Raw genomic sequence first — 18,536 nt, forward strand, 5'->3', positions numbered from 1 at the left:
AAATCGGCCAAAAAAAGCATAACTAAATACGCAAATCGCAGCAAAATCAAGTGCGCAAAAAACAAAACCGCACAGCAAAAAGCACTGCAGAAACAGACCAAAAGCAAACTGCATAGGTGTGCACCAAACCTTATGCTGGCACATGGTTACATGCCTTTAACATTCTGTTTTTAGACATTCTATCTTAAATGAATGTAATTTCTGAATGAAAACCACATACACTGTCTGAAAATTCCTGTGACCAAGAAGTTTTTTATTTCAAAATTTTCCCTTGTTGCTTTCTTGGTGCTTCAAAGCATCTTCAATGCCTTCATAGAAATCTATGACAAAGCTCACTAGCAGCACCTGAAGCTTTTGAGAGGCTTCTATTCAGCTTTAGCTTCGTTTGGTTTTGGAGGTATTGCAGGTGTGAGATATCCCTGGATGCACTGGGAAACCAATAAGTGAACTGTAAAGATGTCATTAGCAATCACTTCTGGCGCAGACATAATATCTGTTGTGTAGTGAGGAGTAGCAGGAAGGTGAGTGGGGTCCTGACTGGAGCAAATAGACAGCATACACGGTGTGCAATATGGGAATGCTGTAGCGGAAGGTGAACGGGGTCTGGAGAGAGAGAGAACTGAGCGGCAGAGGATCAGCAGAGCTAGGGGACCGGAGCAGGAGAAACTAGCAACGTCACATGTGGTACACAGCATGGGAGCAACATAGCGGGAGGTGAGCGGGGACCAGAAACGAGGATCAGCAGAGCTGGGAGTTACTACTGGGTAGGGGATCAGCAGAGCTTGGGGATACTACTGAGTGGGGCATCAGCAGAGCTAGGAGTACTACTGAGCAGGGGATCTGCTGAACAAGGATACTAATAAGCTGGGGATCTGCTGAATGAGGGTACCAATGAGCTGGGGAATCTGCTGTACAGGGGTACTAATAAGCTGGGGATCTGCTGAACGAGGGTACCAATGAGCTGTGGATCTGCTGCACAGGGGTACTAATGAGCTGGGGATCTGCTGCACAGGGGTACCAATGAGCTGGAGCATCTGCTGTACAGGGGTACCAATGAGCTGGGGATCTGCTGTACAGAGGTTCTAATGAGCTGGGGACTTGCTGAGTGGGGGTTCTCCTGAGCTGTTGTTCTACTGGGTCCCTCTTAAAACAAATAGAAAATCAACACACACACAGGGCATTTGCCAAGCTCCATTAAAGCATCACTGAAGCATCAAAAATGCATACAAAAGCATGTTGAAGTGGTAGGCGCATTAATGTGCGTTGAAATTGAAGCAAGTGTAAATGAGCACTACCTGTATGAAAATGTGCAAAAAAAAAAATAAAGTGATTCCCGAATATCCACCAGTTTTTGGTACCAATACCCCTTGGCATTAATACATAAATAAACAAACCCCCTAAGGATACTACTTCCAGGTCTGGTATATGTCATTTCCTTTTTTTAAACCTTATAAATATATTGACAAACAGACGTACCCTTTGAACCCATCAGAATTACCCCTATGAGAACTTGTAGTGTAATCTGCCATAGTGTTAGGTCCTCTTTTTACATTCATCTTGCTGTGATTATAAGTATGATAACCTTAGAGATCATTGGCTTTTTAGCAAGGACTCCACAGAAAGGCCAACTTTTGGGGAGGTTCTCCCTTTAGGTCAGCCACTATCGGCACACCTTTGGTTGCTTGGCTCTGCCCTGAGTTTTTTGAATGTCGGCCACATGCTTCACTTCAGTGGGATGACTGCTTTAATTCATACTGTAGCACTGAATCCTAAACTGCACAGAGAGCAGAGATTTTGCTATATCGTTTTGAAGCCAAGGACACAAATAGGACTTGAAACTCACAGATTACACTTGTCTCCCCCAAATGCTGCAGAGGATACATTTCTGAGATTTAATTTCTTTAGTAGTGAAGTATATTGTGCATTCTTCCATCTTTTTAGGATGAACAGGGACTTTTCATCACCTGCAGCAGAGATGGCGGAGATGAACCGCATGCAGTATGAGATTGACTACACAGAGGGTATCAGTCAGAGAATGCGGGTCCCCGAAAAGCTGAAGGTTGCTTCAAGCAACACTGAATCAGATCCCAAAGCAGATGGTGAAATTTCTTACCCTGGTTCTATTATGCAAGTACCAGAGAGAATTGTGGTAACAGGTGTGTATTATGTATATTGTTTTAAATTACACATCATAGAAAACGGTTAGACTGAGTTCACACATATGCGGCCGCGGGTTCCCAGCATGGGGTCCAGTGCGTCCTTGTTCACCAGCTCAGGTGCGAATCGGGTCCAAATTTTTGCCTGAATTCGCACCTAAATCGTACCAGAAGTGACAGTGACTTGTAAGGGCCCTCCCCCTTGATACTCGCCTTGTCAAAACTCCCCAGCCTCATTTTCTCCATCTCAACTGGCACCAAAATACCTGTTGTTGAAGGCAAGGGGGACTGGTGATGTCACCTCCCCCCACTGTCATGTGACAGTGCTTGGTCCTGGCAGCCACTCTCTAGGCCCAAGTACTCTCACCTGGGGGTAGGTCATTCACCTATGCAGAATGTTTGGTGCTCCCTGTCAGCCACACTTATGAAGCCACAGTTGTGAGCACAGGGTCTATCTCAATTTAGCTTACAGAACGTGTGGGACAATATGTGATAGATACCTTACACTTATCTGCAGCTTGGCATGACACTATTCATCTGGGCAGCAGCACAATGGGCTTTCAAGCACTGCGCTGCTATTCCAGAGGTGACAAGGAACTCATTTAAAGGCAGCCTTTCTGTCACGTACTTCATATTTGTTACATGAAGTAGTTATTCTTAAGTGAAACCTGCGTGGGGTGTAATGCTGATCCTATGGCTTCAGTACTTTCTGAAGCACTGACCTAAAACAAGTTTGTAGATTAGGGGCTCAGACGTTTTTGATTTACAGACTTGTTTTAGGTCAGTTTCTCAGAAAGCGTTGAAGTCTGAAAACCAGTATTTTCAGAAGGTCAGTACTGGCAACAAAGTTTTCTTTCTTGGTGGAGAAGAGATTTGACCTGCTTCAGCATACATACTGTATAATAACCCTACCCCATATACTTCAATAAGAAGTTGATTAGGTAACCTAGTTATGTTTAAATGACAAAATGTTCATGTATATTTATGTTGTCTGTAAATAAACTATTGTACAGGTCAAAGTGAAGATGGATCTTTCTCAAGGCCTGCAGATCTGGACCTTATTCAGACCACCCCATTTGAGCCCTTGTCTCTGAAGACTCCACCGCGGGTTCTGACCCTCAGTGAAAGGCCGCTAGACTTCCTGGACTTGGAAAGAACCACAGCAGCCACTCCACAGAGTGAAGAGGTAAAGTGTCACTGTCCAAGTAAAAACATGAAGCCAGTTCCTCCTGTCAAGCTATAAGTAGCTTTGTTTTGTTGAGGGGGTGGATACTTGGGAGCTTTCTGTTTACATTTTATTAACCTCATACAGTTATCAAAATGCAATATTTTCCTGATGAAAACTTGGTAAAAAATATAAAGGTGCGTGACAAAAAGATTGCGTATGCTGAATCTTTGTGATGAAGGTTGTTTTATTAGCTAGTAACACTTTGCAATAAGTGGCTAACCATCACTAGAAGGATTGTCTTTCACTTTTGTGTATAGCATATTTATTTTGCATTATATCAGTACTCTAAATGTGGTGGCCCATCTTATGACATATTCACTTGTCAGTTAGAACTTGATAAACATGCCATCTCATGAATGACAAGTTGGCAAAGGGATTTTGTCATTTAGCAATGCCTCCATTGTATACAGATTCCCATGACCCAAGTCTTCCATCCGTGTGTGTGTGTACTAGCAAACACCCCAGCAGTTTTCTAGAGAATAAGCAAGTATGACTATAGAGGAAAAGAATCTGGTCAGCCGCACATCCGACAAAATCACCTTTATTTGGATAAATTCAAGAAAGACTCTCTACACTACAATCAAGGGAGTGCTATGTTCCCCTTATTGTAGTGTAGAGAGTTATTCTTGAATATGTCCAAATAAAGGTGATTTTATCTGACGTGCAGCTGACCAGATTATTTTCTTCTACTGTGAAGCCTGTGATGAACAGGGCCAGCACCTGCTAGCTTGCAGTGGAGGTGATACTGGTGGAAACCAACGTTTGAGCGATGATTATCTTCTAAGTAAGTATGACTTCTCCCACTTCCTGCCTCTAAAATCATAAGTTGTCTTTTAAAATTGGATTACCATCTGGCAATGCAACTTGCTTGGAACACAATCTGAAATCTTTGAGGCTCTGCTGGTCAAGACTTATCAGGGGAAATAGTGATTGGACTGCTTAGAAAACATTTTCCAATTGCAGCTGTTTTTCCTCCAATAAGCTGCCACTGGAACTGTCTACAGCATGCCTCCTCTGCCTCTCTGCATGGACTAATCACAGATGTTCACAAGACAATCTTTTGTGTTTAAGGTTGCCATCACAGAAGCTTAAGGATAGTTTTAATTTTGACTGCATATCCAAAACTCTTTACTTTATAGACCAGCTATGAACCCACTGTGCTTGTTTATCCTTTTCATGACTAAGCCTATTTTTGAAATGTAGTGTTTACAAGTTAAAATCCATATTTTTTGCTAGAAAATTACTTAGAGTTCCCAAACATTATATATATTTTTTTAGCAGAGAATCTAGAGAATAAAATGGAGATTGTTGCAATATTTTATATCACGCGGTATTTGTGTACCGGTGTTTTAAACGCAAATTTTTGGAAAAGGGACACTTTCATGACTTTTAAAAAATCCAAACAGTAAAGTTACCCCAATTTTTTTGTATAATGTGAAAGATGATGTTACGCCGAGTAAATAGATACCAAACATGTCACCCTTTATAATTGCACGCGCTCGTGGAATGGCGACAAACTACGGTACCTATGAATTTCCATAGGCGACGCTTTAAATTTTTTTTATGGTTACCAGGTTAGAGTTACAGAGGAGGTCTAGGGCTAGAATTATTGCTCTCGCTCTGACGATCGCGGCGATATCTCACATGTGTGATTTGAACACCATTTACATATGCGGGCGCAACTTCCGTATGCGTTTTCTTCGCTGCGCGAGCTCGCGGGAACGGGGGCGCTTTAAAAAAATTTTTTTTCTTTAATTTATTTTTTTTTTATACTTGTAAATTGCGTTTAAAAAAAACATTTTTTTTTTTTAATTTTATTGCTGTCACAAGTAATGTAAACATCCCTTGTGACAGGAATAGGTGGTGACAGGTACTCTTTATGGAGGGATCGGGAGTCTAAAAGACCCCCGATCCCTCCTTTGCACTTCACAGTATTCAGATCGCCGAAAACGGCAATTCTGAATACTGTGTATTTTTTTAAATTCAGCGCCATTGGCAGCCGAGTAAACGGGAAGTGACGTCATGACGTCGCTTTCGCGTTTACATTCAGAAGGCTGGAACGAAGCTTCGTTCCAGCCTGCCCCCAGCCGCCGAAGGCGGACGATTGGACACTGGGCTTCCCGATCGCACGGGAGGCCCGGTAAGAGCGGCAGGAGGGGGGGGATATCCCCTCCCGCTCCTCCGGTATAACAGCCGAGCGGCTTTTAGCCGCATCGGTTGTTATACTCAGATAGCCGATCGCCCGCTCTAAACAACGGTACCGGGATGATGCCTGCAGCCGCGGGCATCATCCTGGTATAACCCCCGAAAGCCGAGTACGCAGATGTGCGTACGGTCGGCGGGAAGGGGTTATGGAAAGCTCTTTTTGCCAAGTACCACTTGATGTAATGATGTTTAAGTGTGAGTGGTCTGTCAAAGAAAAGTTTTTCATCATACACTAAGCATACTTTTCCTTTTTGTCATACAAAAACTCCTATTCTCCTAGTCTCATTTCCTTTTCCTTAAAGGCTGCCATAGATGACTGCTAGCATTACCTAAGCTTGCAAGGTATATTAAAGTGTCATTGCTTTTCTACCAATATTCTTGTCCTAAATTTCTAGGTGCGTCACATGGGGCGTCAGAAGAGAGAGAGGTCAGTTAGTGAAAACACCATACGACAAAATGGGCAGTTGGTCAGAAATGACTCAATGTAAGTAGATAGAGAAGGATCTTCAGCTTGTGTGTATGATTATCTCTGTGCTTTAATTATCTTAATCATGCTTCCTGAAATCATTCATTTGCTATATGTATCGTGAAAGCCTTATACTGTCTGTTTTCCGTTTCTCCTGCAGCTTAATTTTCACAAGCATGTAAGGGCACCTTGTGGACCTTAACCACTTGCCCTCCGAGAGATTTACCCCCTTCATGACCAGTTCATTTTTTGCGATACGGCACTACAATATTTTAACTGACAATTGCACAGACGTACGACGCTGTACCCAAATAAAGTTGATGTCCTTTTTTTCCCACAAATAAAGCTTTCTTTTGGTGGTGATCTGATCACCACTGCGGTTTTGATTTTTTGCGCTATAAACAAAAAAAAGACCGACAATTTTGAAAAAAAACTATTTTTTTTACTTTCTTAAAAAAAGTCTAATTTCTTCATCAATTTAAGCCAATATGTATTTTGCTACATATTTTTGGTAAAAAAAATCCTAATAAGTGTATATTGATTGGTTTTGCGCAGGGTGGATTTGATTTAAATTAACTCGATTTAAATCATAATTTTTAAAGAGCAACTGTCATCTCTTTCCCTCATCGGCTCCTCCTCTGACCCGCTCTTGACTCACCGACAGTCCCATTCACTTTAATGGGACAGCTGGTGATGCGGCAGTGACACAACAAGGTGAGGGACGTGGCGACAGTAGGCGAGTGGACACCCACTAACAGGCGCTGCCATGATGGATCTGAAATAACAGGTCCTCTTTAAATGTAAGGTCTTATCCTTGCTGGTAGTTAGAAACTTTAATACTTGCAAACAAAATGAAGGTTTCCTATTTATAATAAGCTTAGGTTAGTAAAACAGCGATGTCAAATCTGATTTAATCATACAGTTTGTAGTGTACATAGATTTGCAAAACGATGGGATAAAGGAATATTCCTGAACTTTGTTTTACTGTGAAATTGTGTGAATGCATCAATGCAGTGCATGTTATCTCAACTTGCAGAGCTTGGATTAATTGAATGAGTTTACCAAAAATGTAAAAACTGCAGAACATGCTACATAACAAAGCTCCATTTCATGCTGAATAAACTAAATTATAAATGTGTCTTAAATAGAAAATTATCTTTGGATACATTTTTTACTCCAAAAGCATTTTATTAAAGTAAATTTGATAAAAATAAAAAAAATCTGATTTTTTTTTTTTTTTTTTTAGATCATTGATTTATATCCACCCAGGTTTTGCACAAAAGTGGCTGGGAATGGGTTAAACACCAGGGGCGATCAAAGGGTTAACTGTGTGCCTAACTAGTGTGTTAATGTAGTGTGGGAGGTGCTTTTACTAGGGGAAGGCATTGATCCATGTTCCTGCTTTGCAAGAACACAGGATCAATGCCTTCCCTTCTGACAGAATGGCGATCTGCCTTGTTTACACAGGCAGACTGCCGTTCTGGCTCTCTGCCTAATGATCGGCGGGTGCCGGCTGACATAAAGTCTGCGGTACCCGCAGATCAGCTCCAGCTGTGTCTAATCGCGGAAACCAGTCGCTGGCGACGCACATGAGCGCCCCAGCCTGGAAGTGTTGGATCACGTACTAGGTACGTGATTCAGCGCAGAGCGGCCACCCTGCCACAGAATATTACGGTGGGCAGTCTGCAACTGGTTAAGGACCCGTTCATGTCAGGTGTGCTGGGGCTATGCTGACTTGGAAGTGGAGGTTGGGGAATGAGACCATGTTTTATATTAAATGAATATAAACAATGAGAACCGGCGCCAATAGTGAATAAATTACTGATTACAATGCTGCACCAAAAATTTGTATAAACTAATAAAACACAAAATAATAAACAAATGGGTGCAAAAAACCTCTAAATCACACAACATAGCATGAATATAATGATACACCATAAATAAAAGTTTCAACACAGTCCAGCACATATATATGTGTGTATGTGTGTGTGTATATATATATATATATATATATATATATATATATATATATATATATATATATATATATATATATAAAACTATGCAGTGATGCAAATCTTCTATATAGTGTTCTTCCAACACCGTGCCTTCTAAAGTGCAATGTGCCCAAATCTTCAAAAAATCAAACGTGCTTCACCCGAAGTGACATATAGATGTGCTCAGCAGATATCGCCGGCCACAGAGTGACCACCAGGCATATAATGGAGAGAATCCCTTCTCATTTAAATCGAACTTTCCAAGCCACATGCTATTCTGATCGGCTGTTTCCAGAGATCAATCAGACTCCACTTCAATCATGAATGTAAAAAAGATTTTCTAGCTAATACATTCTAGGATGCATATCCACAGCTCCTTCCATAGAAATCTGTGAATTTGGGCTCCCCAAAAACGAGCCACAGAGGCAATATAGTAGAATATTGTCTTTAATAAAAGCACTTACATACGTATGTAAGGCGCAAGTAGATAGCAGCACAGCTGTAGGATGAGGCGGGGGCCGGTCCGTCACTCTGTGGAGATGCAGAAAGCGCGGCATGTGTCTCAGATGAAAATGAAAGAGGAGAGCTCCTGTATAGGACGAGACAGCCTCAATTTCTATGCATTTCGTGCTCTAGCGCTAGAGCACGAAATGCTAATAATCTTAATTCACATCAATGCGTGTCTCGTGAGGGCAGCATGTTTACTGTGCGGGAAATGGTCATGAAACACACTTTTCCCACACCGTGTTCTGGTTTGAATGGGCACTAAACTTTGTACTTTGAAGTGATATTCATTTGTTTTTTGCTTTTTACTTCTCTGTTTACTGTAAACATTGTTATTTTAGATGAGTTTGTATTCTGAGATTTACTCCAGAATGGGGAACAATGAAGGAAAAGGATCTAGGAAAGATATGTGTGCTCTGGGTTGGGTGGGAATTTGATTTCCATGGTTCAACATCTTGAAGTGGAAGTTCACCCATTCCCATTAAATTTATCCATAATTTGCCACTTCTCTTTGGTCTTTTATTAAAGGAAAACATACTCGCAAACTCAGCAAATTCTGAGTTGTCATTTTATCCCCTTGCCACTCTTCTGCTGTACATCCTGTCCCACACCGCTTTCCTTGTTTACTTTGTCAACAGGAGCCAGCTGTCTCTTCTGGGCTCCTGGTGTCGTGGGGAAGCCTTCTGCAGCCTCCTGGGATATGTGGTGTGTATCCCAAGAGGATGCAGGTAGAGGCTTCATTTTATCCTCTCCTAGGTGAGAATAACAGCATGGCGAGGATTAAATAGAGAAAAATAAGTTAAATAAAAATATTTTAAAAGATTTTATTAAATAGTTCTGCAGGATACTTTCTGCCAGGGTTTTCAGTATCAAGGCTATAGAGAAAATGCAAGGTCACCTTTGCAGTTGGAAGTGAATACATTTACAGAGCCTCTAAATACAGCTCACAGGCATTTTTTGTGTTACCATAACATTCAACTGTTCTCCTCATGATGAAAATGCTTATCTATTTTTTAATGTTTGCTCCTGAGCTGTCATTCTTTTTATCCTGTTTAGTGAGTCACTGGCAAAGACATGTATGTGCACATTAGGTCCTAATATCTCACATGCTTGTTCCAAGTCAGTGACTTACCAAGTGAGCAAGGTATAAGAGTGAGTGCCCCAAAGCACGCACAATTAAAAACAAGGCAGCAATAGTAAATTCCATACTTTTAACCTGACAACATAATTTGAAGTAAGAGTAGTTTGAACAAGTAAGTTACATGAATGTCCAATGTCACATTTTTGAGTAGTTATGGCTGTACACTTGCATACATGTGAATGTTACTTGTAGCTCATGTAATAGGGCAAACATTTTTTGTCTTTTTGATGAATTGATCCTTACGGAAAGGATGGTCCTTATTTCTGCCATTCTTTATTATATTCTTTAATACTGGAGTGGGAAGTAAAAAGTAGAAATGGGTTTTTGCGGGCAGAAAGAATCATACCGCAAATGGTACTGGTTCAGCTTTTATTATTGGCTGCAGTTTTCCTTTAGAAGGCGATGAGCCTTGAAATTTTCCACAGTTTGTCATGTTACAACCATGTTACAAAAGACTTGAGACTGGGACAGAGGTTCACCTCCCAGCAGGGCAGCAACCCTAAACATACAGCCAGAGCTACAATGGAATGGTTTAGATCAAAGCATATTCATGTGTTAAGCCCCATACACACTATTAGATTTTCTGCTGATTTTTGTCTTCAGATTTACCAAAACCATATAATATGAGGTCAAACTTTAAGAGTTTCAATTTGTATGCAATCAGGCAGGCCCTTGCACTACATGGTTGTGATAAATCTGAAGACAAAAATCGGCAGGAAATCTAATAGTGTGTATGGGGCCTTACTATGGGACTTCCGTTGTCGGCTGCCACCGCTGACAGCTCAGCGTGGGACAGCTTTTTCTGCGCACTTTTTTTTTTCCCATCTCTGCAAGGACAGAGAAAGATACAATGTATCTGTCTCATCCATTCAGAGAGACATAAAACAGGGGGGGGGCGGGCTTCACAGTGACTGATCACTGTGATAGCCAATCAATGGCTATCGCAGCAATCAGGTGACCCGGAATCGGACGTTACAGGTCCTGATCGTTAGAATGGATGCCCGGGGCTCTCGGTGAGACCCCGATCTCTGTCCTGGGAGCGCGGCGTGCTCCCAGCACAAAGAGAGATAAGCAAATATGCGGCCCTGTAAAAAAAAAATCCGAGTCCAGTGAGGCCGCATATTTCCGTACGGTCGACTTGAAGGGGTTAATCGAACAAGCAGTAGTTTGAAACTGATTGATTACTATGCACAGCTGGACCAGATTCTGAGTGCACCAGTTTTAGTAAATCAACTCCACTGTCACCTTGCCCTTTGCAATGGAGGAAGGTTTTATGGGGAAGCACAGCCAAGGTAAGTATAAAAGGGGTTGGGCCCCCTTTGCAATGACACTGCAACTTTGCCCTGCATGGGCAAAGTGACAGTGTCCCTTTTAAAGCTTGGGTATGTTATGTTTTTTTCTATTTCTGCAATTCAGTGATTTTAAATTTATGATTCTTTTTCGTAAAATATTGTTATTTATCCAGATTATGGTGTTAGTGTGGTTTAGTCTGGCAGTGGAGCTGCTTACAAGAAAATAGATGGTGAAAGGCCATGTTTGCATGGTACGGTTGCTGATTGATTTTATATATATATATATATATATATATATATATATATAAAAAATCAATTAGTATATTTATTAATTTGCACACACACAGTATTTTTCCTAACAAATTCATTCAAGACCATGTTGCAAAAATCAATACACTTCAATGAAAGTCTTAGGAGCAAAGCTACATTTAAGGCCCCTTTCACACTTGTGCAACTTGGGACTGCAAAGTCGCATGACAAGTCTTACCCCATGATTTCCAATGAGTACAATTTATATCTGTGTGACTTCAAGTCGCAGCGACTTCAAAGTAGTCCCTGTACTACTTTGGTCCGACTTTGATGTGAGTTGAGGTCCATAGACCTCAAGTTTACACAGGCATTCCCTGAAATTGTGGCAAAATTGCGTGACTTTAAAGTCGCAGCTGTGTGAAAGGGGCCTTAGACAACAAAATCTTGATAAGCAAGAATTCAACTACAAGTGAGTGTAATTATTCAGTAAACAAGTGTCCAGCAGACAGTTGATTATAAAAGGGTGTTACTTAAGGCCCCTTTCACACATGCGGACCGTATGTCCGTATTTCATCCATCCGTTTTCGGATGAAATACGGACATACATGCATCCCTATGGGATAGCGGGTGTCAGTGGATGTACATCCGCTCACACCAGATGTTGTCCGGCTCCGCTCTTGTCCGATTCTGCGGACGGAAGAAAATCCTATTTTTCTATCCGTCTGCAGAGCGGATCGGATGAACACGGACAGACGGTCCGTGTTCCTCCGATCCCCCATAGGGGAGAGCGGAGATCCGACAGGGCGGTCCCTGCACAGTGTGCGGGTCCCGCCCTGTCATCTGCCGGCTCAGCTGGGGAAAGCGGAGCGATCCCCGCTGAGCAGCGGATAAACACGGGGCGGATCAACACGGATCCGTCCCGTGTGAAAGGGGCCTTACAAAGAAAACCCCCTTCCATTTTATGCTGTGTGCAATGGCACCACATGGAAGAGAAAAGGTCTGAGAAAGAAAATAATTTCTTTACAAAGGTGAAGGCTACAAGAAGATCAGCAAAGCTTTACTTATCAGTCAGAATACTGTAGCAAAAGTGATAAACATTTCACAAAGATGGAACTGCAACATCTCACAGAGACGTCCAGGCTATCTATGGAAGTTAACACCTCGACAGGCGCGTCTTCTGACGAGAAGGGCTGAAGAAAATCACCATCACTGCAGTTAGCCAAAGAAGCAGAAAGCCTAACTGGGGTGATTGTTTCCCGTGACACAATATGGCGTATACTGCAGAGGAATGGCACGCATGGGTGTCGTCCACGAAGGAAGCCTCTCCTAAAGCCCATGCAAAAAAAAAGCCTGCCTAGAACTTACCAGGGCCCAAGCTGAAAATGAAGACTACTACTGGGACTCTGTACTCTGTAGTGATGAGACCAAGATAAATGTTTTTGGAACTGATGGTGTCGCAAAGGTGAGGAGTACAAAGAAAAAGGCGTATTGGCAGTGTCCTTCTGTGGGGCTGCATGAATGCTGCTGGTGTTGGGGAACTGCATTTCATTGATGATATCATGAATTCACAGATGTACTGCTCTGTATTGAAATCGAAGATGCTACCATCACTCTGTGCCCTTGGTCGTCGTGCACTTTTCCAACATGACAATCGTCCAAAACACACATTAAAGGCCACTGTTGCATTTCTGAAGAAGAACAGGGTGAAAGTGATTCAGTGGCCAAGTATGTCTCCTGATCTGAACCCAATCGAACACCTATGGAAATTCTGAAGAGACAAGTTGAGCATCACTCTCCATCCAGTATCCAGGCTCTATAAGAGGTAATTCTTGAAGAATGGAAAAAGACAAATGTTCCACTAATGTACCAATTTCTCCATAAAGCTGGTCTGCAGAGGGAAGCATAAAGTTAAAATTTCCTGGTAGAGCGCTGCGCTGACCTTGGACTTGATAAAACACAGTGGACCAACACCAGCAGATGACATGGCTCCCCAAATCATCACTGACTGTGGAAAATTTTGCATTTCATTATGGAAATCAAGGTCCCAGAGTCCGGAAGAAGAGTGGAGAAGCACAGAACCCAAGTTGCATGAGATCCAGTGTGAAGTTTTCACAGTCAGTAATGATTTGGGGAGCCATATCATCTGCTGGTGTTGGTCCACTGTGTTTTATCAAGTCCAAGGTCAGCGCAGCGCTCTACCAGGAAATTTTTACTTTATGCCTCCCTCTGCAGACCAGCTTTATGGAGGAATCGGTACATTAGTGGAACATACAGCTTTTTCTTAAGAACAGAAACAGGTAGGACTCGGCTACAAAGTTTGTTTAAAATCCATGCAAGATCACCCAGAGCGGATTTGTGTTTTTTCTCTCATTTTAGGAATTCAGTTAAGAGTTACTGTCTGCTTCAGTTTAGTATACCTTAGACATCAGAGACATATATGAAACTTTCTGTTTTTTTTCTTCTACTCGTTTTTTGTAGCAAGAGACTTGTACTGAGAATTAATATGCCAGAGTCCCAGCACCATAAGCTAACACACACAATATTGAGGTTCATGATAACAAAAGTTGCTCAACCAGCCAATGTCCACCTAAAATTGAAATATCAGTTCTGATTGGAAGGAACCTTTAAACAAGGCAGCAGACTGAAATTCAGGGCTACATAAAAAAAAAAAATGGAACTCCAGGCAGACACATGCATGTGAACTGTTTTACCTGCCAGAGGATTTGTGATTCTGTTCATCTAGTCTTTTCTTATTAATATCTGCCACACCAAACTACCTTCCGGCTTTCTGTATCATTTACCTAACTGGGGTGTAATTTGGCAGCATAATGATATTGTTCATTGAGCAAAGAGCGGTGACATTGGAGGTTAAATTGGGAAATAATGGTATTGCTTTATTTTCTATGCTGTCTGGCAGGGTGGGGGGAATACAAGATTGCCAGAACCAAAATGCAAATCCTTGGGCGGACTAGATAGTTCACATATATGTATCTCTGCTGTGTATTTAGCGGTTTGCCTGGTGTGCAGCTGTAAGTGAAATTTTTTTTCCTGTTGTCTTGGTGCAGCCAGCACCAGCCTGCTGTGCTTGGCTTGGTGGGTATGCACAGTGCCAAAACACTCAGCATGCACAGCAAGGCTAGTATTTCCTGTTCAGCTGGCTGCTCAGGCACGGTTGAATCTAACCTTGAGCTCCATGACTATGTCTGTATAAATGTATATCTTTTGTGTTGAACTGAGCAGCACTTAACTTTTTTGAAGTGATATCCTAAAAGGTCTGTTCCTTTACTAGGGATGAGCTCAGGCTTGTTTTAACACAAGTCCAAACCCACCTAAGCTATCCTGCCAGGAAGCTGTCAAAGTCAACAACCTGTCATAGGTGATGGAGCCATCCCCTGCCCTGCAGCCATGTATACGTGCCGCTGTGGGGCGGGGAATGCCTCTGCCGCTTATGATTGGCTGTTGGCTTTGACAGCTTCCCAGCAGGATAGCTCAGGTGGGTCGGGACTTCTGTCTGAACACACCTAGCTCATCGCTGTTCCTAATCATTACCTGTACTGTGACTTTAATTTAGGGAATTCTAGGTGAAACATGGACCTTTTAGGAGATCACAACCATTATTAGCAGTATTAAGTACTCTTGTTGCCTGCCTCTTCCTTGTGTTGTATCCATTGCACGGCACTGCTAGCTTTAGTATTCCTTGATGAGTGCATGAATTAAGTGTTGCCCAGCTCCTCATTGCCTCATATTTAAGTTTTTAGTGGCCTTGTTTCCTTTTTTGTGAGCCTTGCTCTCCTTTTTATCTTAGCCACACTTATCTGTATTACTATTCTCTCTATAACTCTGTCACTTTTTATTTACTCTTCTCTGTCCATACTTCTTTCATAATATCCTTCCTTCTCGCCCACCACTATTGCCTATCCTCATAGTGATTTTTCTTTTGATTTTTCATGTGACCGCCACTCACTGTCACACACAGTCTGACCTCTGTGTTTCTCTTTGCTACTCTCCTCCGGTCAGCCCGACTACACCTGCCCCCACAGGCCGCCCGTGCCCTGCTCCCTCGCCCCCTGCAGATGGAGCAGATCTTTTCTCTGCCCGTGGCATTCTGTCGCTCATCCAGACCTCCACCCGCAGGGCTTATCAGCAGGTCCTTGATGTGCTGGATGACAACCGCAGGTGAATGTCTCCCCTCTTCTCTCTCCTACCCCTACTGCCCAAACATGCAGTGCTTGCAATAATTAATATATCAGTGTGGACCCTTGTGATTCTATACATGTACAATCGCTGAGTGACTCCATGTTTCCAGCCCTTCTTGTCTTCACGCCTTCCTCTTCTGTCCTTTGTTTCCCTTCCTGAACACTCCAGGCCAGTCTTGCGTGGAGGGTCTTCTGCCTCTGTTCCTGCTCCCCATCATGATAATACCAGGTAATTTGAGTGTAATTCCTGCCAGTGTGTTGACTAACAAGCTTTATGCTTCTTAATCTGGATTGCTTAGCAGCAATAAATTCTGCTGTTTGTGATTTAAGTGCTGCTTTTGTCTTGCATTTTTTTTAATCAGCTCATAAAACAAACCTAAAAGAAAGTTGACGATTGGATAGAAATTATTATTTCTTTACATTTTGGGGTATTGAAGGGTCACTCACAAAAACAGATATTTTTGATATGGTTAAATTCTGCTAGCCTGAATGACTCACTGTTGTCTTATATTTCTTATATTTTTTTCAACTGTAAAGAATCTCACTCCTGCTGTAGTGACAAGGGGAATTGTACACATCTGTGTCCTCTGTAATGTAAAATAAATGGTACATCCTGACAGACTTCCTTGTTGTGGCTGTAGGTGAAGCCAGGAATATGGGTCTTTCCCTGGATATCTGAAATCTAGAAGAAGCTAGTCAATGATTCCACCAACCTGCTATTGCCTAATATCTAAGTTTTTGTTTGGAATGACCCTTTCATATCCTTTATAATACTATTGCATTTTTCAGATGCTTAGTGTTAACTGCCTTGCATCAGGATTTCACAGCTTGTTTTCACCCACAGAATAAAATCAGTTTCACCAAGTAGGTTTTTGTAAGCGTTATATGTCATACATGCATTTTACTACACTCAGTATCATTTTGTGACACGCTATCTTAATCTGCTACTATATATTGTCCCTTTTCATGCAAAGCAGAATTTCAAACGGTCACTTATACCCATGTGTACTGTTGCTTCTGTAGGTATGCAGTTGCAACATTAGACTCTACTATGGATGGGACTCCAGATGACCTGACTTTAGTGGATGCAGCTTCACTTAGAAGACAGGTACTTTCCTACCATAGTTTTGGTGCATTTTCCATGTTTCCACTGACTTTGGTTTGTAATGTTTAACAAAGTGTAATGCTTGTCTTCAATTATAAATTATATTTTTTATCGCTTTCTTATTCTATGCAGGGACACATAAGTGCACATTTATAGTGCATTTTTAGTAGTTGAATAAATCCAGGCTTGCACATAAACATGCTTACTGTACTGGTTCCGCTAAGTCTCCGTCAGATGCCCTGGTGACCGACGGAGTACTTTTTTTGCTCTGCCCACCCTGACTGGGTATAGGCACCTCTGATATCACCTGCCTCCAATCCATAAACATTATGTCAGAAGCAACCAATCCTTGTCCGAGCAGATAAGGAGAGTGGAAACAGTGGCTTTGTGTTGCCTAGGCACTGGCAGACCTGTTTCCAAAGGCTTCGGGCAACCAGCATGGTAAGAATCTTTATGTAAAACCCCAGTCCTGTGTAATTAACTGCTAGATGTGGACTCACACTTGAATTGGGAAGTGAAAAGACAAAAAATTAAAAAAAAGTGTTATAATCTGCTTCCACCCAGTGAATAAAAGGTTCATGAGAGCACCAAGCTACCAATATTGAGGTTCAAACATATGGCTGGAAGAATGTTTTCATTATGAAAAAAAAAAAAAAAAAAAATATATATATATATATATATATATATATATATATATATATATATATATATATATATATATATATATATATATATATATATATATATATATCAAAGCGCCAAAAGGATTACTAGCAATATAAATCCCCTCATGTATGTATTAATATCATGGATAAAAATTACCACATGATTTAAGCAGCTGCAGTGCAAAATTGGTGTAAACAATTGATAATGAAAAATAAATATACCGCGCTAGATGCTATATGCAATATATTGCTACATACAGAAAAATAAATGTGAAATACTAAAAACAATCAAAAAATAAAACAGTCCCCAGTGAAAAGTGCTTGTGGAACAATGATGAAGAACATATGCAGACATCCCAACCTGCAAAAAAATCATTTCAGGGAGGTGGCGCGCCCCCCCCCAAAAATTAAATGCAGCCTGATTAGTACCAATTAAAGTTTGCCGTTTTTGACATACATAGGCATTCAGTGTCGTCTCTTATCTTTCTTTTTTACTAGTAAGGCTGCTTTCACACTGAGGCACTTTACAGGCGCTATAGCGCTAAAAATAGTACCTGTAAAGAGCCTCTCCTCTCACTCCAGTGTGAAAGCCTGAGGGCTTTCACACTGGAGCTGTGCGCTTGCAGGACAGTAAAAAAAAGTCCTGCAGCACTGTATACACCGCTCCTAAAGCGCCCCTGCCCATTGAAATCAATAGGCAGCGCTGCCAAACCACCGGCAAAGCTCCGCTGCATCGATGCTTTGTGGGCAGTTTTAACCCTTTTTCGGCCGCTAGCAGTGGTTAAAAGCACCCCGTTAGTGGCCAAATAGCGCCGCAAAAAGTACGGTAAAGCGCCGCTAAAAATAGCAGCGCTTTACCTCGACGCCCCCAACGCCTCAGTGTGAAATCAGAGATTCATCAGAGATGCATCAGAGAGAAGGGAGAGTGTAAAACTAAGTGCTGGAACATGGAAACTTCAAGTTAAATTTGCAATAAAATGTATAATGTCATATTATGGCAAGTTCTCCTGCCATATCCCCAGAAATCAGCTCTTCCCAGAGGAATCTGCTAGGACTGCCATTGTAACATCAAATATTATAAAGACTTTTGGCATAATCTACTGAAAACTTCTATTTGCAATATACATTAGCAAACAGTGGCATACCTTAGGTGTAGATAGGATATGAAGAACAGTCAACCTCGGGTAGAGCAAACTGGGGATGCTCTAAAATCACATTCCAATTCACCTGCATATACAAGAAACCCCCAGTGGCAGGAAGGGAGAAGTGCACGTCTAGAGGGAAGCCTGCTGTCTATTTGATAACTCTGGGAAGGGAAGCGGCAGCGTGTCA

The 18,536-nt window shown here is 41.8% G+C and overlaps 1 protein-coding gene across 7 annotated transcripts in view; it reads left to right on the plus strand.

Moving 5' to 3' along the window:
* MFF (mitochondrial fission factor) overlaps positions 1-18,536 on the plus strand; it is a 37,838-nt gene that overhangs the window by 16,015 nt on the left and 3,287 nt on the right. For 4 of the 7 annotated variants that reach the window (XM_073625667.1, XM_073625666.1, XM_073625668.1 and 1 more), the window contains 6 exons: positions 1,942-2,156; positions 3,170-3,342; positions 5,985-6,073; positions 15,256-15,414; positions 15,604-15,663; positions 16,458-16,542. In XM_073625667.1, the coding sequence (XP_073481768.1) occupies positions 1,943-2,156; positions 3,170-3,342; positions 5,985-6,073; positions 15,256-15,414; positions 15,604-15,663; positions 16,458-16,542 (780 nt within the window). In that variant the 5' untranslated portion in view covers position 1,942. The remainder of the gene's footprint in view (positions 1-1,941; positions 2,157-3,169; positions 3,343-5,984; positions 6,074-15,255; positions 15,415-15,603; positions 15,664-16,457; positions 16,543-18,536) is intronic. The other 3 variants (XM_073625669.1, XM_073625670.1, XM_073625671.1) reach the window with 3 other exon arrangements.

Source organism: Aquarana catesbeiana, linkage group LG04, assembly GCF_042186555.1.
Source record: "Aquarana catesbeiana isolate 2022-GZ linkage group LG04, ASM4218655v1, whole genome shotgun sequence".
In the NCBI taxonomy this organism is placed as follows: Eukaryota; Metazoa; Chordata; class Amphibia; order Anura; family Ranidae; genus Aquarana; species Aquarana catesbeiana.